The following is a 21,108-nucleotide window of genomic DNA, read 5'->3' as shown; positions in this document are numbered from 1 at the left end:
GGCACGTCCTCTTTATCATGGGTAGAGTTGTCATAGTGATCCATAGTTAAGAGTAGAAGTCGGCAAATGTGTTCTCCTTTTTGCTCTTCAAAGTATGGCAACCCTACCCAGTGAGTAGTTGCTTTAGTTTGCGGCTATTTGTAAGCAAGAACATGAGCTGGGGGGAAATCTCCTGAAACAGGGAGTCTCCCATACTCGTGGAAGTTCCCTGTGTGATTTAGAATACTGGAAGCAATGTAGTGTTCATTAAAAATTTCTTTATAGTTGTATGATACTGTGAGAGGGAAGAGTAACTGTCCAGGCTCAATGATGATACATTTTACTGGTTTTAGTTGGGAGCTGTAAGTGACAACAAGTGATGTTTTCTCATTCTCTCTGTCCCGTGGCATAGGAGTAGACTATTCCTGGATACCAGAGTGTTCTTGTTTCTGTGCTTTTTTACTTCAAAATCAGGGCTCTATTCAACCTGGTCTTGGGAGCTCAGTGTAATCAGTGGTGTATTCAGATACACACAGATTTATTTGGCGGAGGGGAGGCATACTTTCCTGTTCTGTAGGACTGTGGCCAAAAATAAGGGATCAGTATGTGGCCTATGCAATTTATAGGGAGGTTTTTAATGAACAATGCAAAATGGCTGATGTCGGCAACAACAAAAGAGGTGATGGTACTCCATACTGGCATGCATTATCACAAAAACCCACCAGTTGTATCCAACTAAATTGTGCATGTGGAATGACTTCTGCGAGCACAAAAGAATAATAGAATTGTAGAGCTGGAAGGGACCTCAAGGATCATCTAGTCCAACTCCCAGCAGTGCAGGAATCACAACTAAAGTTCCCCTCCCTCTCCTCCTTCCTGAGGGGAGGCACAAAAGGAGAGAACAGGCAGGAGATTATCTGTTGCATCCATAGAAGCCATTCTACCTCTGCAGTGATTTTGCATGAAACCCTCTAAGATTTGAGCATGTGCCCCCCCCCCAAGTGTGTTTGCTATTTTGACTGGACAAAACAAAACAAAATTAATGACTTGTGGATACACATCAATTTTGAGGGTATTTGGAGAACAGAAGTGCCCAGAGAAAGAGAAGGAGGAATTAAATTAATGCAGAAATGGTAAACAAACAGGAAAATTACAGGAAACAACGGTGATCCAAAATGCTGCCAGAAAAACATTGGGGCTGATTCATAAGTTATTCAGAAGTATAAACAGACATATCAAAATTTGACATTATAGAGGTATGGGCCTGAATAATGCAATGATATCTTTTCAAATCAATAGACCAAATGACAGATTCTAAAATTAGCCACGGATGTATCCCAATCACAAAGTCAGATCTGAAATAAAATGCTGCAAAAATAATAATCCAGGATCCCAGAAGCTTACGGAGCAGAGCATTTGTTAGTACTGCCCTACAAACACTGTAGTGGAAAAGACAGGAAGCTGCTGGTTTTTTGTTGTTTTTTAAAGAGTGTCATGGTTGCAATAACTGGCAATAACAAAATTGGTATTGTATAGCACCTGGGACTCAGCTATACAGCTGCAAATAAAATGTTTTAAGTGTGTTTTAAGTACAATATACAAGGTAACACTAGATGGTGATGGTGAGCCTTATGGAAAATTAATTTAAAATGCTTTTTAAAAAAGCATTTCCAGAACGTTTTTATATGTGTGTTGGTTCCACCCTAGTCAGTCATTTCCTGTTTGGTAAAAGCAATAACAGAAGAGGTCAAGGGGTACAGTCCAAAAATTGATATAGTTAGAAAATAAGATGTTTAGAACTAGATGTTTTGTTGTCACTCACGAAACCTACAATGTAACACCTAAAGCCCAATTTACAAGAGACACTGACCACAGACTCTGGCAAAGCAATTACATAAATATGTGTTTCATTCTGCTATGCCTACTTTTTGCACAGGCCTTTATTAACACCACCAGTCGTCTGTGGCCCCAGGAGTCCTGGCTGTATATGCAAAATGCATACAGGGCCATGTGTGCTGATTGTGTGCCAACAATATGATGCACCACTACTTCATCAATTAATTGAAACAACCTTCTCATAGAATAGAAAGGACCCACCAGAGTAACCACAACATTATCTGCATAAAAGGAGAATAATTCCCTCCTCCCCTCATCTTTATTCAACACTACATTGTTTGAATGTGCAGAAGATCTGTTTTGGCTCCTGCCACACAAGCAAATAAGCACTAGCTCAGGATGACTATGTTGATAAATTAGGCTGCATTCCTATATATACTTTCCTGGAAGTCCCATCTAAGTCAGTGGAGTCCACTCTTGAGCAGGCAGACACAGGATTGCATTGTTAATCATCAAAATAACGAAGGGGGAAAACCAAGAAGAAAGTACAATCTCAGTACTCGATTAAATCTTTTACCATCTTTCCAAAAAGGTGTTAATGGGGTTGATGGCTGGCGCTGAGTAGTGAACAAAGACAAACTATTTCCCACATGCATCACTGTTATCAGACAATATCACATAATGACCAATTTCTACCAGAAGTGTATTTGAACTGTCAGTCTAAATGCAAATCCAGCAGGTTTTAAATTACTTTTCATTCTCCTGACAGAGACTTATTGAATTTTAATTCACTAGGTAGGTAATATTTTCAGGACAGTTCCAAAAATCAACTTGCAGAGGAGATGTAGAATTTTATTTTATTTTTATTTCGGCAAACATTAAATTGCCAGAGATAACCAGGTGATTATTTTATTGAGAAAAGTAATAGGCTTTACTTACATATTTAGTCTTCCAAATCTCTTTGTTTTACAATCAATATTTGTGAATGTCAATTGGTTCTTGTTTTATAAGGTCATTACCAACCCTGAGCTTTTCTGAATGCAATATTTTTTTAATCTAAATGCATTTCTAGGAACAGAAAAATAAGCCTAAGTAAAAGAGATCAGGTTATTAAAACCTCAAACTAAACAGATAATTGACATAATGAATGAAATAATGAGTGTAGGACACAAATATCCATCTTAAACAGACAGCAGAGTCCAACGAGCACTAAAGGGGCAAACCTGCACACAGTTAATATGTGGGCTCAAGAGTAAAGTAAATATGCCATTTGTCAATTTGCTCTCACATGTTTGATTTTTAAAATAATATAAAAAAATTGTGCAGGGAGCTGAATCAACACTGAAGTGTAGTTGGGGGGGCTTTAATCCTCTGCCCCCACTGCAGTTCCAATTGGAATCACCCCCAGTACCTGCTAATAGCTATGAGAGGAAAAACCCCATTGGTTCCAGTGAGACGTTTCCCTTGGGAGCATTCATCTCATTGTGAACAGAAGATGGGGGGGGGGATTCCAACTGGGACTAAACTGGGGACAAAGGGTTAAACTCCTACCACCATGCCATAGGTCCAGTCCAGCTTGGGCTTTCCTGTGTCAGCTACTTATTAAAGAAAAATCCAACATGAAAGCGAAAACTACATGACAAATGTCACATTTAGTTGGGCTCCCTTAGTTGTCTTAAATGAGACTGAAACAGGCTAACTGTATGCAGGAAATCAGCCCATGGCAACTAAAGATATTTCCTTTCCTCGAGGTGATTATTATGGAATTCAGCAGCCTTTTCTTTGATGATGTCTTCTGGTTCGGTCTGGGAACCATCTAAGTCAGGGGTCAGCAACCTTTTTTAGCCGTGGGCCGGTCCACCATCCCTCAGACCATGTGGTGGGCCAGACTATATTTGGGGGGGAAATATGAACGAATTCCTATGCTCCACAAATAACCCAGAGATGCATTTTAAACAAAAGCACACATTCTACTCATGTAAAAACACACTGATTCCCAGACTGTCTGTGGGCCAGATTGAGAAGGCGATTGGGCCACATCCTGCCCCTGAGCCTTAAGTTGCCTACCTCTGATCTTAGTAATTACACTGTGATAGCACCAATAAGCTCAAACAAAACAAATAGCAAACCCTACAGAAGAAAAAAAATGTTACATACCCCTGTACATCATGTTTATGACTTTGTATATGAATAATACAAGACCATCTTTTTCCTGTTAAGGATGGGTGCTTGTTTCCTCTTCCTGAAAATCTCCCCTTCCATTTCCCACTAGACAGCAATAAACAAAAGGTAATTTCCTTACATCTTCCTAATACTTAAGTACAAGGTGCATTTCTGCTGGATAGCAGAGAAAAACTGAGAAAAAGATGAAACCCTAAATAAAACTAAGGACAAGTTTGTGTGACATAGCAGGCACACCAGTGTTTGACATGTATGAAAGAGAAGCATATCAAAACACCTCTGGAACATGTCTATTGTGTCTATGAGTGTTTGAAAATGCATGGCGCCCCTTCATACTTCACATATTTACAGCAGAAGACACAGGCCCAACATCAGAGTAATTGTGGTACCACGAGTTTACATAGTAAACAGATGCACCATCGGGGGGGCGGGGTGAGGGGCTGAGGGCTTCCCCAAAAATTTTAAGGAGGGGGCTGGCCCCCCCTCAATATTCTTGTGCCTGTGCTGGGCCTCTCTGCAGCTGTAGTGGACCCCTTGGGCCTCTCTGCAACTGCAGAGGGCTCAACTGGGCCTCCCTGCAGCTGTGATGTGCCCCGTTAGGCCTCCCTGCAGCTGCGGTGGGCTTCATGGCCTCCTCCCGCCATGTGACATCACATGTGTATCGAGCATGTGACATCACACACACACACACACCAGGAACTCCAAAAGTTGGGCAGAACCCGGTGGCTATGATAGCAAACAATGAAGAACCTCTACGTGTATGAATAACTATGTTGTTGTGCAGAACCCCAGCCTCTGAGTGGTGAAGTCCAGGGGTTCCTGCACTTACTCAGGGTTCAGCTTCCTTGGAATGAAGGTCAATGGATACTGCGGTGTCTTTAGGATATATGGTTTGTTTACACATATATACAGCTTAAGCATAGGATGGGGGAACTCACAGCATTAACACACCATCAAATTTTGCTTCTCCATAGGTTTCCAGGGAAGCCCCAAGCTCACAGCCTTGGGTCCAGCACAAAGCAGACGTGTTCCTCTGTCTCCAGCTGCCAAGAGTGGGGTCTTATGCCCCAGGCAGATCATTTTAGTGCTCCTAATGCAGTGGTTTGACACACCCTGAGGCACATTCCATTGTCTCTTGAGACAGATGGATGCCAACAAGTTATCCAGTAGTAACTCTCTCATATCAGCAATTTTCAGACCAATAGCCCACAAAACATAATGAGGTTAAATTATTCATTTTTTACATGCCTACAACTGTAACGGCTGCCCTTGAGGCAGGAAGTCACTGCAGCTATCTTTCTGAAACTTGGTAGTGTTCTTGCCCTCAGAAGAGGAGCCTATGGCTGTGGATTTCAGTTCCATTTCTTCCCCAAAATAAAGATTAAAAAAGTTAGAGATGACACCCCCCCAAAGTCAACATATTGAGCTCCCAAATCCCTTGATGTATTTTCTGTGAGTTGGCAAGCTTAATCCACTTTATGCCTGCAAATTTCATCCACATTGATCAAAAAAGAAAACACATCTTTTCGATTCCCCATAATAGTGAACGATATGAAACAGAGCTTTGTTTTTAACAAAGGTGCCTCAGAACCATAAGACTAGTTGAATCAGACAGAGCAACTCAGAACAGATTGGACTGCTTCTTGAACAGGCAGATATAGATCTGAAGAATATACTATGGTCAGTGCCCACCTGTTCTCTCTCTCTCTTTCAGTCTCTTTGTATATTTATACACACAGAGAGAGCGAGACCCTGATGTGCTAAAAATGAATCTGAAAAATTTCACATATTTGAAACACATTTTTAGCATGTTCTTTCACTTAGGATGATGGATTGTAGGGGGAAAGAGTTGTAGGAGGGGATAAAAACCCCTTCCTCCCTCTTCCAACACAGAAACAAAATAAAAAAAATCCTTCCAGTAGCACCTTAGAGACCAACTAAGTTTGTTACTGGAATGAGCTTTCGTGTGCATGCACACTTCTTCAGATACAATCTGACGAAGTGTGCATGCACATGAAAACTCATACCAATAACAAACTTAGTTGGTCTCTAAGGTGCTACTGGAAGGAATTTTTTTATTTTGTTTTGATTACAGCAGACCTACCTGTAACTAGAATCTTCCAACACCAACTCTGTTGCTCCTGTGCCCCTACAGAAACAAGGGAAAGAGAGGGGGAATGGTTTAGGGAACTGAAATAGTGCAGCTTATTTTGGGGTGCAGGGGCAGAAGGGTGGCACAAATAGGCAGGTGTGCAGAATTTACTTTCAAAGTGCTACTATTTTAATTCAAATATGAAAAGGAAATGCAAGGTTAGAAGATTTGCCTCCCATTTTGAGATAGGTGTCTCAAATCCCTAATGTTTATATCTAAACCGGGGGCACAGAAGTTCCATGTCATCCATTATCGACACAAGATGATTTGAACCTGAAAATATGAATTTACTTCTTTGAAAAGCATTGCTTCTGAGGTTGATATGAAAGTAAGATTAAATGTTTCTTTGTGAACCATGGTCCTAAAAAGCACATGAAGTCAGTATCCAGCATAAACATACTTAAGAATCTGTTCTGGTATCAACACTGCAATCCAATTGCACAAGGGGAAAGAACACCAATTACTGTCAAGTTAGCATTTATCACAGTTGGGTCAGTTCAGAAACAAACTGCTCACAGTATGTAGTGGCTCTGCAGCCTCTCAGGTTACTAAAGTCAGGCACTTGTTACAGATTTGTTTTTAGAGGTGATACTAATAAAACACACAATAAATTTTTATGAATAAGCTGACACTCCTTTTTTCTGTAAGGCAAGCTGTAAATCCTCTGCTAATGGTATGTTTAGTTAATGATGCAAAAGATTTGAAGTAGTCAAAAACCATTACGTGTGTGTTAACATGGATCTCTGAAACAATCACAATAATTAATCTTCAATATGAATTCACTCAAGAAAGGAAGTGCTGTTTTGCTCATGTACACCTAATAACTTTTCCCTCCTGTGTCTTGAAACTTGTTTGTAAGTGCTTCATTAGAAATAGTACAGTTCTGCCCTATTGAGCATCAACCATATCCAGAGAGCTTTCAACCAAAATTAATGGTTTATAGATAATGATTATAAACCCCCTTGAGGGTTTATAAACACTGATACTATAGTGTTTTAGATACAGTGTTTAGATACATTCTAAACACTGATACTTGCTTTTCTTTTCTCTGAAACAAAGCCACTATCTTTATACATAAAAATTTGTTTGGTAGTAACATCAATGAAATTCTAGGATACTGAAGTGCAATTTTAAAAATACTTTTGATGAATACCAAGATGAAGGTCCACCAGGCTTGTATGGAAGTGAGTTGTGGGCAACTTACACCTGCCAGGGGTGATGTCTCAACACCTTCCACAGGTGCTGCATCAGGAAGATTTTGGGCATCACATGGCAGGACAGAGTCTCAAACAAAGATGTGCTCTTCCATGCCCACAGCCCCAGCATGTTTGCAGTCCTCCCTCAGTGATGTCTACACCAGCCTGGTCATGACCACAGAATGGAAATGGCAGAATCTCAAGGATGTGCTCCACCGGCAGCTGACTTCAGACACCAGGCCTGCTGGTAGACCAACTCTATGTTACAAAGACGTCTGCAAACATGACATGAGGGCTGGTAACATTAACCCCGCTGTGTGGGAATCCCTTGCAGACGACTGCAGTGCTTGGAGACAATCAGTCAGGTCATGTATCCACAGCAGTAACCATAGGAGGAATGACTTCTGGGAGGAGCACAGAATGAAGAAATGTCATGGTACACCTGCATCAGCACACTGGACCCCTTCACCTGCCCCTGCTGCAACAAAACATGTCTCTCCCATGTCAGTCTCTACAGCCACAGCAAGCGCTCTCCAACACTTTGACTCCCCACCACCCACAAGGCACAGTCTTTCACTGTTTCCTGAGACAACATAAGACTGCAATTTTTAAAATACTTTTTAAACAGAACTATTTATTGAGCTTTTAGAGGGCTTAATCAAATTCTGGAATTTGTTCAGCAAGTATACTGTACCCACTAAAAACTGTGGAAGGATTTTGTATAAGACAAATCAATACTATGTGAACTCATCTCAGCAAAGTTAGAGCCCATGCTGCATCAATCACACTTCTGGTGATAGCTGCACCAACAACTAGAGCAGGGGTTGCCAACATGGTGCCCTTCAGATGTGGATTACAACTCCCTGGCAGTTTATTATTCTTATTGCTTCATAACTCACAAATCTGTTCAGTTACTAAGTCTTTTCCTTTTCTTAAGTACGTGAGAATTTAAGATGGGTCATTGGCCTGATCCAGCAGGCTCATTCAACCAGCATCCTGTTCTTAAAGTGGCCAACCATATATGCCTGTGGGAAATCTGCAAGCAGGATCTGAGTACAAGATCACACTCTCCTCCAGTAGTTTTGAGCAACTGGTATTCAGAAGCATTGCTGCCTCTGACCGCGAAGGTAGAGCATTATTCTCCCATTTATATTGATAGAGCACTTTAGAAAAACATCTTCCTTCCAAAGTTCTTCACAAAAGCTCAGTGTTTAACAGGCCCATAGAAAATAACACGTAAGAGGAAATCAAAGTGTTTGCCTCAGCAGAAAAACTGATGTGAGAGCCACGGATTAGAACTGAAATCAAATATATCTGATCTTCAGACTTTGAAATAAAACACTGCTTCCTCTTTTGCTTCCCACTCTTCTTCCACCATCTCCCATTCTCATTAATAATGATAAAATATCATCCATATAATCTTTCTTAGGATCTCTCCCCCTTCATCTTTCTTTGTTGCTGAAGTACAAGCCTACAACCAGTAAATTAATTGTTTAATTCAAACCAGTAAATCAAATTGAGTTCCACCAAGCAGTTTCTTGGCCCCTGTAGAACCGCCAGGTCACCATGCTACCAGAGCTACCAGCAGAAGCCACAAATGCCTTCCATGTTTGTTTTAAGGCTTTTTGTAGAATGATGAGTAATGTTTTAAAGAGGTTTTAATTGTGTTTGCTGTGTCTTCATTTTTGTAATGTATAACTCTAATGTTCTCTTTTCTAAATGTAATTTTCTAGCCTAATTGTATTAAATGCATTATAGGCATAAATCAATTTACCAAGTACGTTAAACATGTTTAAAGCTTATATTTTTGAAAAGAAGAGGAAACCTCAAACTGGCAGAATCCCCTTGTCAGGATAAGGTCCCTAAACCTAGCATTGCCTCCATTGCTCAAACCTAGTACTTTTGACTTGCTGCTCCCTCGGCGTACCAACCTCCAGCCTTTCTTTGAAGAAAGTCACAAAACTGGAAATCCTATGAACTGTATTTTGTTAAGGGTACAGATAGTTGTTGGGAGACCCTTATTCCCTTCACGGAAATAAAAATCTCAGAGTGGCTTAACACTCAATCCCTCTTCCCAGGGAATGTCCCAGGGAACCCTTACTGCCTCCATGGGACTCCATCACGCAAACATCGCTTCCAGAGACAGACACAGGCAGAGGCTGCAGAGCAAATCCATTCCAGCCTGCACCTCTCTCTGTCTGCTTCCATCCTCCTCCTTTCCACCTTTGCCTCTCCCCCACCACCACTTCTCCACATGTTGTGACAGCTGAAGGAACCAGGTTGCTACTCCACACTCTCACCTTCTCTCTATGATCCCTGTTTTTCAACAACAAACAACAACAAAACCCTAAGCTGTGCCTGGGCACACCTGCCATGCCCCAATTGCATGCCTATGCTCCCTCTCCCAAAAAATCCTGGGAACTGTAGTTTGTTAAGTTTGCTGGATTGGAGATTGTAGCACTGCAAGGGGTAAATTAGTTTCCAGGATTCTTGGAGTGGGTGGGTGTTAAATGCCTGAGATGCACAGAATCAGGCTTTATGTCCTCTCTCTTCCTTTCCCTATTGCTAATCTATCCAGTTTGTGTTCACTACCAAATCATGTGCATTTGCTTGCCTTATACGGGTTGTCAGGAAATAAGTCCAGGGGGATGTATTCCTTAAGTGCTGTCTGGATGTGCCCAAAGAGGTGCAGCGCAAACCTGTCTAACTGGAAGTAAATTTCAGCAAGTTCAACAGGACTTACTTCCAGGTAAGTGTGCATAGCACTGCAGCATTAATGATGCTATTAAGTACTTCTTAGGTCTGTGTTCTCTTGGGAAATAGTGAAATGCAGATTGGTAGCTTTTGTCTATTAACCATGTTTTCTCATATTAATAGGGCTATCAGTGGTAAAACCATATAGCACATTCAGAACAGCCCCCTAAGTATACAAATGCTGGGAAAGAATATTGAAAGATAGATTAGTATTCTATAACTGCCATATAATGACCCTCATAACAATATCTAAAGTACTGTGAATTAAACCGCAAGCAGGAATCATTGTTGATGAGAATAATCACTCACTAGCAAGTGAGTCTGGCAATATGACTATTTCATCTGTCAGATTCTTGAAAATACTTACTTGGGACTAAAATGTATAACTCTGCTGGAGTTAAAATACTTAATACTGCATAACCAGTATGACAGAAGGATAGATGTTTCTCATTTTAAGTGCATATTTGTTTGTGGAATAGTGAGATAAATTTAAGTTAGTGTGAGAGAGGAAAAGACTTGTGTGAATATTCTAGGTTAATTAACCTGAAATAAGTGTGCAATGTCAATGACTGTCCCTTAGGATACAATTTAGCTGATGCCATTTATATTGTTTTAAGAAAACCATGAGACCTTGGTTATAGGGTGATATACAAATGCCTTTAAATAAATACCCAGCATACTGATGGTATTTGCAATGCCTAAGTAGCCAGAAGCAGTAAGAGAGAGGTGGGAGACCACCTGGAAATCATATTAAGAATTTTATGACCTCTTCAGGGCAAGGACAGGTTATAAATATTGTATAACAAGCACAGTTAACCAGTCTTGCTCTATATGTGAAATGAGGAACTATTTTAGTTTCTCATTTTCCTTAAAGACATTTGAGGTGTAAAATCTTCTTAACTCTTATCTACAGAAATTGATCAAATAAAAATGATAGTTCCCATCGTATATATTGACTTAAATATCTCCCTCTTTTCTCTGAATGGTTTTCATTCTTTAGGAAAATCCTAATCAAAGTAAAAGCAGAGGTACAAATATAATCTGAATCTGTTTAAGTCACTGTTGAAACCAAAATAGTTAGGTATCATTAGCTCTTATCCAGCAGAGATAAAAGGGTTTAAGATTCCTCTGAAAAATGAAGCTGCATTGTGAATCTAGAAAACCAACAGGATAAAGGTGTAGTAGCAGCAGCCAAAAGGGGAATGAAAGATTCACGGTCCTTTAACCAGCCTTTTGGAATAGTTATGTAAAGGAAAAACAAACTCAAAAGACATATCCATAGAGGGGTGAACTGAAAAAAAAGAAGAAATGCACATTTTAAATTAATTTTCCTATCTCTCTTTGTTTTATTACAAACACCTGCATTTTACAAGAAAATCTTTTGGCAAAACAAAACAAAAAAGAACCTTGCTCATATGCTACATGTCCAATCTTGTTGGCTAGCCCAATCTCAGTGTGAGCTGAAGTACACACACAGCTTGGACTTTTCGCTGCCAATTAGATGGGGGGCACATCTTGGAGAATATATGAGGCCTGACTCCTACTCTCCCAAAAATTCCTTAGCATGGCAGTGGGCTTCTTAAGGGCTGACTCAGCTGCACTAATTATTCTAAATGGCAGCAGGTCCAAATGAAGATCTGAAAGAGAACCAGTATAGTGCATTAGACTACGTTTTCCCCATTTAGGCATCAAGTTCACTGGGATCAGTCACAGTCTCTTAGCTGACCTAATTCACAGAGTTGTTGTGAGGATAAAATGGAGAGAAGAGAACTTCAGCTCCTTGGAGGAAAGGTGGGATGTAAATGTCATAATAAAATGAGAGAGGCACAGTGAGCCAGGACACTCCCCATAGGCTGTTTAATTCCTCTACCCATTTCCAATACTTAATGGCTTTTATAAATTGAATGTCAAAGCCATGGACCTGGCTTGAATGTATAACCCGGGTGTGGACCACAGGAGCGAGTTTACCGTCTTGTCTGTGCTGCACGTGTATCCCCCAGAGAGCCAACCAAGCCCAATGATGTGCTCATGGGATGCTGTGCAGCAGTGACAAATGAGGCAGCCAGTCTGCTCCCACCCACTATGCCAGGGACCTGCCGCATAATGTGTTGAGTCTAGACTTTCCATCTTTCCTTATGCTGTTGCACATGTGAATGGTACTACCATATGTATATGCAAATACTCTAGTGGTCATTTTGTTACACCACATCTTCTACACCAGGGGTCAGCAAACTTTTCAGCAGGAGGCTGGGTCCACTGTCCCTCAGACCATGTGGTGGGCCGGACTATATTTTGGGAAAAAAATATATGAATGAATTCCTATGCCCCACAAATAAGCCAGAGATGCATTTTAAATAAAAGCACATATTCTACTCATGTAAAAACACCAGGCAGGCCCCACAAATAACCCAGAGATGCATTTTAAATAAAAGGGCACATTCTACTCATGTAAAAACATGTTGATTCCCAGACCGCCCACGGGCCGGATTTAGAAGGCGATGAGCCCAGATCTGGCCCGCAGGCTGTAGTTTGCCTACCCATGTTCTACATAATAAGTGGTAAAAAGGAAAGGAAAAATTAAGAGCGTCACATTTCTGTTGAACATTTGGGAGTTATTCAAAGCCACAGTAATGAAAATTCAGCTAGAATGTATACTGAATAGGAAATGTGCCATCTTGTCCAAGAGGATTTGAACATGGATAATTAGAAGAATCAAGGAAACTGTCAGAGGGAAGTAGGATTCCTTCAGAAAGTAGAACTCTTGCTCATATGAGAACAAAAGTGAACACACAAGAAAAATACAAGAGAACAATTAGGGATGCAAAAATGAGGAGCATGTTGCTTAAAACATTAAGACAAACAATAAAACCATTATTTAAATGCAACAGAGTAAGTAAACGAGCTATGGAGACAGTTGAGTCATTGGGATAAGGAGACCCATGTGAAGCAGAATGAGTTCTATGTGTCTGTTTTCTTTATGGAAAATGTTGCTATATCTAGTACTGTATGTGGGGGGGGGGTTGGGGGGAGAGACTAGCAGTGTAGTATTAATACTTGTTATGCCAGCAAATAAACAAAGAGGATAAAGTGGCCCTTGAGTGCAGTGCCACCTGTCATTGCTCTATGTTAGCATAGCAAACGTTGTGATGATGTGACAAGGAGGTACACCAGCCTAAATAGTTATGATCATAGTGTAAAAGTGACAGTTTATCACTTGCTAATTGCATTCTCAAATTATAAACTGTAACAATAAAAAGTTGTCACAGTGAGACATTAAACAATGCATGTTTTCCGTAATAAGTGTTTCAGCCCCCCATCGAAGAATCAGTAAAACCCAGCAGCTTGGTGCTGATGTTTATCAACTTTATAAGCAATCTAAGGGTGCAGTTCAGCAGGGTAGGGTTTAAGCATGGAGGGAATTGAGCACAAAGAGGAGGGCTCAACTCCATCACTTTGAAATAGAATTTAAAGCAAGCTTACATTTTTAGGATTAAGTTGCAACAGCTGAGACCTAATTAAATTCTATTCCACCAACTGAGGCTTGCACCCATCTAAACATGTGCCAAACAATTTTTCTTAAAAATATAATGCGGTATAGAAGTGCAATGAACAACAACAACAACAACAACATTCAATCTGAGATTTGTTTGCTTCCTTTCTGGCTTCTTCATTTTTCAGATGTGCATGCATCCCAATTTAAACATTCCCCACCCCGTAAACTGGCATTCCTGCAATTCTGCTACACATTTGCAGGGAACACAGAAGTTAAACGTGATAGATAAACTGCCTGTGTATATACCAACTCCCACTATGTATTTATGGTTTTCTCTATACGGTTGCAATGAGCTTTTATAATAAAAAGAAACTTATTGCCTTAATTATACTAGTGTCATTTAATATGTATGTGTGCTTTAGTTTCTTGTTCATTAAAAAAAAACTTTCTTCCATTAATGTAATTTAATGAACAATTTCTCTGATTTTTCATAAATGAGCATCAGATACAGTTTTTCAATAACTATATTGGGAATCTGTTTAAAATTACAAAACTATAAATATTTTAACAAACACTGAGGGTATCTTATAAAACTCAATAACTGGTTTTTTTAAATGGTGATAACAAATGTAAGTAATAACTAAATGTTATTCATTAGTCAGGACCATAAAAAGATGCAGGTCTATAAAAAGAATTAGCTGAAATAATTGCCATTAAATATTCAGAATCAGATTCAGTAATATGCCATTTTGCCTTTTATGCTGCTGCATTAAATACCTAATCCTGCTCTTAAGGAACATTGATCTCACTGTTCTGGGCTTTAAAGTGCTTTCCTACCCTCTTCCTGTCAGTTGTGCATTTATTATATGGCATCCCCATAATGGTCAAATATGGATAAATTTCAATCACTGTGAAATCTCAGGTTTGCAGACTGTAGTAACGGAACAAATATAATTACAGAAACACTTTTGAATAAACAGTGTGATTCCAAAAACATCCCAGTGCTAACCTTCCAAGAAAGCCCATCTCTGATGTACATCAATACCAAATTTCAATATCTAATGGAAAAGTTACATTGATTAACTTTTCAATTGAGGATTTCCATATAGTGATCACTGGGGCTGGTTTTGGTCTATATTTTGTTTAGTATTCTTCCCTTTTTGGTTGGTTCTATCTTGCATTCAACTAGCAAGTGCAGACCAAAATTTAAAGGGGAGTACTTGTCTGCGGACAAACGTCGGCTCCCTTGGCCAATAAAGCGAGATGAGCGCCGCAACCCCAGAGTTGCTCGCGACTGGACTTAACTGTCAGGGGTCCTTTACCTTTACCTTTTTCATCAAAACAGAAGGTTGGTTCATGCTTCTGTTCACATTAGCTTTCTTTAATTAAGGGTGACACTTCAGTGGATTTCTATAATTTAGGCATGTTTTGTGTATTTCTGTTGGATTAAATGCGTAATTCTTTTGGGCATCCTGGAAATCTTGGTTCAGTTAGTAATACAAAAGAGATTGGGTAGAGCTTGCTCAATGCCCATGGATTTAATCAGATCCCATCTTAGAAATTGTCCCCAACACTTTGCTTTAGGTTTGCCACCATACCAAAACCATAATTATTTTTTGTTTGTTTCATATTCCATTTATCATCCTATTTGATGGTTATTTTACTGTTTTCCAAAGAGATGCTGTGCCATCATTAAGCAATGATGTCACTATGCATTATTATTATATTATTCATCAGCTCACCCACTTGAATGTGATTGCTAATACAGCATGTTGGATAATACTTTGATGTAGCAGCCACAGATCCCTTGGAAGCAGGGCAAACAGCATTCATGAAGAAGAATTAAAGGTAGATCTTGATGGAACTGTAGGTTTTGCAGAGATCATCAAAGCAAAGAAATGAGAAAAGGCACTAAAACAGTTTTGACAGATGGAAGAGAATGAATACAGGGTAAAATTTTTGCCAAGATTTATTTCTTAAATGTATTCTTTTTCTCCATACTCAGTTGTCATATTTGATTTACCAGTGAGAATAAATGATCACCAGAAAACCCACTGTGCTTAATGAACTTACATAAAAGGTCCAACGATCTTTATGCAGGTTTTCGTTTGTGCAATACCTCTTTAGCTTCCTCCAAAACAAACTGAAGTAATCCTGGGAAACGTCAACATGCTTGGCCAGGTTGCCTCATCAGGGTTTGGGACCTCATGACCACCACGTCAAACATGGGGGTTTCTCAAAGTCAAGTGGCAGGCCACACTCTTAACTTAGTATTTACAGTTGGGCAGAAGGATAGTGATTCAGAGGTGGGGGAGTTTTTCTTTACTCCTTTGTAGTAGTCAGAGCACTTTCCAGTAAGGTTTCAATTTGCTGTAGCTGCTGTATTCAGGGATAGAGGGCCAATAATTATCTTCTGTTAAAATACTTATATTGCACACTTCTATTTTAAAATAAAAGTCGAGGCATCCTACAACATAGTTAGAATGACAATATCAACTCGAGCGCAAACTAGTTGAAAATGTGCAGATTAGGAATGGATCACAACAGATCAAAACAGACATAAAGGAAAGGAGGGATCAGGGTTCTCTTTAAGTGTTTTAAAAAAGAAGGTTTTGTGAAAGCTCTTGGGAAGTTTACTGCTGAAAACTTTGCTGCCCTGTGGCATATGGAGATGGCTTTTCTGCTGAACGTTATTGCTCCTAAGAGTTCATTCTCCCATTGGGCTAAACCCAGTTGGCTGCCTCGTATACTCGGGAGCATGAGGCAATGAAACTTGGGAAACTGGTAAGAGGAGGAAAACTTGAAGTAAGTACAATTGGACAAAGATATGAGTTCATCTTCGGACCTACTCCATGACAAAAATGGTAGTGATGAAGCAATCTTTACCCTACTACTATCACATCATAGGAAGCTGCCTTATATCAAGCCAGACCATAGCTCCATCTAGCTCAGCTATTTTCTACACTGAAAGGAAGTGGCTCACCAGGGTTTCAGACAAGGGCAATTCCCAGTCTTACTTGGAGTTGCTAGGAATTGATTTTGGAACCTTCTGCATGCAAAACAGATGCTGTCCCACTGAGCTATGGCCCTTCTCACCCAGTGCCATCCAAAAGGTTGTTTTTATGGGGGGGGCATTAATTGAGAATTCTATCAGCTGTCAGGAAGATATTCATAACCCTCAGAATCCCATTATGAGTCAATTGCCAAGTACATTGAGGATAAAATTTATTGTAGCTGAGGCATCATGGACTCTACCACTTTTGCAGATTATCTTGATGTGTTCTGAGCACTGTCTGGTCTAGTACTGCTAGGTAAATTTCATCTATTGAAACATGTGGACATTGATAAAGTATGAGGAATACAGCCTTCCTCTTTGATGCTCAACCCTTGACCGTCTTGGCTTGTATGAATTGACCAGTTGCCTCCTGACATTTATTTATTATGTACTCCATAAAATTTATACACTGCTTGATTGTAAAAAATATATAAAAGCGTTTACAAAAGATAAAACAATAAAATCAATTTTAAAAAATTACAAGATTTTAAAATATACAAAAGCTAAAATACTAAAACAGATTAAAATTGCCTCACCTATCTAAACATCTGCATAGGCTTTTCCAAACTAGAATGCTTTTAGCAGGTGCCGAAAATAGTAAAGTGAAGGCACCTGCTTGATATCAATAGGCAGGGAGTTCCAAAGTGTAAGTGACATGGGGTAGTAGTGATCCTGACTCAACTTAGATTGGTAGTTGTCAAGCCACTCTGAAGAAATCCACATTGAACACTCTGGATTTGCAACTTACTTACCAGTCATCCAGATGCACTTTGGGGGCAAGGTCATGGCTGGACAACTTCAGAGCCCCTTGGATGACACTGGTTTACTCTGACATCTACTTCTATCCACTTTCAGACTGGGGCTTGGCATGGAAACAGCTGATCTATGCTGAAGGAATGCAATGCTGTTGAGTCACCTAACTCTTTCAGTGGTCTTTGATACTATCGAACATGGTATCCTTCTGGACTATCTGGAGCTGTCCTACCTAGATATCTGTTTCAGAGAGTGGTGCTGTAGGACTATTACTCTGCTTCATAGCAATTATGCTTTAACTTTCTGCCATGACTATTTTGTGCCCCTTGCCATTTAACATCTACATGAATTCAATGAATTATGTCAACTGGAGTGAGGTGTCATTGCACAGCTTCGTTTCTCTTTTTCATTAAATTGAGGTGAATCTGTGGAGGTGCTGAATCATTGTCTGCAATCAGTAATGGACTGGATAGCAGCCAGCAAATAGAAGCTTAGTCCAGATAAGATGGAGGCGCTGTAGGCTGGTGGTTTGTCTGGACCAGGGGTGGTGGTGACCAACCTGTTCTGGATTTATTTTTAATTTTTTAGCAGAGAGAAAAAAAAATTGGGAGTTTGACACAGAGATGAGAGAGTTTTGAGACCCTGAAGCCCTCTCTGTGGGTACAGGTATCTATCTCTGGAGATCTGAAGGGCAGCACATTTGATTCTTCTAGAGGACTGTTCAGAAATGCAGAATATTGCAAAATATAGCAGTACACTAATTAAAAGGTAAATAATCTATGGAGAATACATTGCTACACTGGCTTCTGGTCCATTCCTAAGCACAATTCAAAATGCAGAAATGGTTTATAAAACCCTAAATAGCTTGGGACCAGTGAATCTGAAGAGCCACCTTTCCCCACACTGAAACTGCTCAGATATTGGCATAAGTTTTTGCAGCCCTGCTCTGATCCTTCAGCTTTCTGAAGTAAGGTAGATAGTGGCCGAAGACAAGTCTTCACAGTTGTGAGCTCTGGAATTCACTTCCCAGGGTGCTTGTCTGGTACTATTTTTCTTTCCATTTTCTTGAAAACCTATTTATTTGCCCAGCCTTTTAGTTGTTATTTTTAATCTATTTGTTGTTTTATGCATGCATTTTATTCTGCTTGTTACTTCGATTTTATTGTGTTCTATTTAATTGTCTTATTATTTCATTTTATATGCTGCTTTGAGAACCCTACTGAACAGCAACTAATAAATTACTCAGGTATAAATAAATAAATATTGGATTTAATTTGCTGTGACTAGTAACTGATTGCACTATTCCAGACTCTAGCAGCAACTGAAATATTCTGTCCCTGCTTTATCAGCTATGAGGAGGAAATAATCCTCCTGCTTCTGCTTTTGAACCTAAACCAAGCATTGTTCTGACACAGGAACATGCAATTTGAGAAGCCCTTGAGTGGACTGCATGACATCTCTATGGTATATAGGGACAGCGTACAGAAGGGATAGAAAATATTCCTCTGGCTTTCACAGGGAAGTGGAAACAGAATGAAACATTGTCCTTCTGCTGTGCATTTAGTCATTTTTACAAGGTGTCAGCAACTGAAATAAACCTGTGCTGCAAAAAGAGTATTGCCATGTGAGGCTTTAAAAGGAGTGCTAATCTGGAACACTGAAGTTATAGTTTCAAGGGGAAGATGACAGACGGTTTGTTTTCAAACACTGTAGGGTATTCTGGGGTCTCTGGGCTATTTGCAAAGATTATCCTCATTTCTATTGAAGCTTCAGACAGATTAAATTAGATCACTAAAAGGCCAATGGAACACATTTTTGTACTGCAGCAGCTCAGTAATCTCTGTGCACTTGCAGCCTGTGAAGATGAATCCAGAGTAGCTGGCAGTTCAAGGGAGTAATTTGTCAAGGTTTAGTTGTGTCTACTATAGTGAGGCTTCTGTCCAGAGCTATTAAGGAAAGAGAAAGGCAGGAGGCTATAACACAGGATCCTGCTGCATAATCATATCTAGTAATAGAAGTCTGCTTTATTACTACCAGGTTGCACTGACAAACTGCGACCTCTACATTTTTATTGTGTGTCCAGTTTTTTTAATGCCAGAATATTCTGCATGTGAAGGAATGTCAAAGATACCATGAATCCACTCTGGAATTATTTTTAAAGAAAAGTGGGCTGCAAAGCACTTCAGGCAGCATAATGGGTCGCTGTGTTTGGCTGTTAACCTTGGTTCAAGTCCACCCAGGGGTTAGGTCTAGATGATCCTTAGGATCCCTTCCAACTCTACAATTCTATGCTATGTCCCAAGTAAATAAATAAAGTGTGCAACTTTAGACTTTTTTAAACTAAAAGTTTCCAAAACCTTTCCTTTTCTTGTTAAAAAAAAGGTGTTCTGACACCTTATCATCTTGTCTGCAGCATTTCAAGGTCTGCCATGCTGTTATGGATGTTGGCCTGACCATACCTTTGGTCAGGCAAACAGTAGTCTGTGGCAAAATTGCTTCAGCCATATTTTTTAATGGGGAGATAGGCTAGAAAATAAATGGAGATTCCCCTGGAATGTGAGATACTTTTGGAGAAAGTGACTCATACTTCCCCCTCTCCCAGCTAGTGATGATGCAAGATAGATCTTTGTGTAAAGTGAACAATGGGAAGGTTTTTAGCAGAGACACAAAAAGGAACTGCAGTATGAGACAGAGAGTGAGTGGATGGGTGGGGGGGCATTTTGAGCTCTGGAAGGCACCTTTGGGAGTGCAGATATCACTTTTTGGCCATCTGATTAGAGTCTGTGGATCTGCTGGTTGTAGAAGTGTTATCCTGCTTGTTTCCACCTGTGTTCTACAGGTGTACTTGTAAATAAATTCAAATATTGCAAAACATTTTAAGTCTCCATCAGAAGGTTTCCAGTAATATTGTAGAAAGGAGCTCAATAGGCCACAGGGTTAGGTTTTGTTTTAGTGTGAACTGAAATAGGCAGCTGGCACCCGGAATGTCTTGCTGCTGGGTATTAGGGTACAGGCAACAATATGCATGTTTAACACAAGCACTTTTTCCTATGGTATGCAATATCAAAACTTGTTCTATTTGTCTGTTGAACTGAATCCCATATAGTAGTTATGTGTTGTGTGAATTACTTTTTGAACCCTAAATAATAATTCCTTTTTATCCACTTTCTCTGCAACTGGCAGATTTGATAACCTTCTGTCTCCTCCAAAAGAGCAATTCTGTGTGTGTCTATACAGAGGTCCGATTAAGTTCAACGGGCAAGTAAAGGATGACGGGAGTTTGTAATTCAACAAGACCCAGAAGGCTACAGGTTTCCCATCCCTGCATTTATCTCTAAGGTATTTTTAAACTGGAAAATTATTCCTTCATCTGGCACATATTTTCCATAGTTAATATTTCTATTATAATTTATTTCATTTTTCTAGCAAAATTTTTTATCAACAATTTACAAGTATATAAGTCTCACAAATATAAACATAAATTAATTAGTGTCAAATACTATATTTTCTCAGTTTCTAATAAAAAGAGACTAAGAGCTGACAGACGTATCGAATTGCTGTCTTCCTTCTTTTACCCTCACCAAGTTGGTTAAATATCATTTCCATTTTAACAGTTCCATACAACTATTCCATGAGTTCAGTATATTATAGGTGCAATCCATCAAGTGCTGCTCGTGCACAAGCCCACTGAGGATGAATCAAGGATGCA

General features: G+C 39.7%; 1 protein-coding gene across 1 annotated transcript in view; it reads right to left on the bottom strand.

Moving 5' to 3' along the window:
* The window catches only part of LOC310757850 (uncharacterized protein), a gene marked incomplete at its 5' end in the record, with an annotated part of 99,063 nt that overhangs the window by 55,701 nt on the left and 22,254 nt on the right, over window positions 1–21,108 (bottom strand). Inside the window, one exon of the mRNA XM_083603599.1 lies at window positions 6,101–6,145. Within this exon, the coding sequence (XP_083459725.1) occupies window positions 6,101–6,145 (45 nt within the window). The remainder of the gene's footprint in view (window positions 1–6,100; window positions 6,146–21,108) is intronic.

This window comes from Podarcis filfolensis (assembly GCF_964270895.1).
Source record: "Podarcis filfolensis genome assembly, chromosome: 2".
NCBI classification, from domain to species: domain Eukaryota; kingdom Metazoa; phylum Chordata; class Lepidosauria; order Squamata; family Lacertidae; genus Podarcis; species Podarcis filfolensis.
Note: the sequence above shows the minus strand (reverse complement) of the source record. Positions and strands in the feature narration are given on the sequence as shown.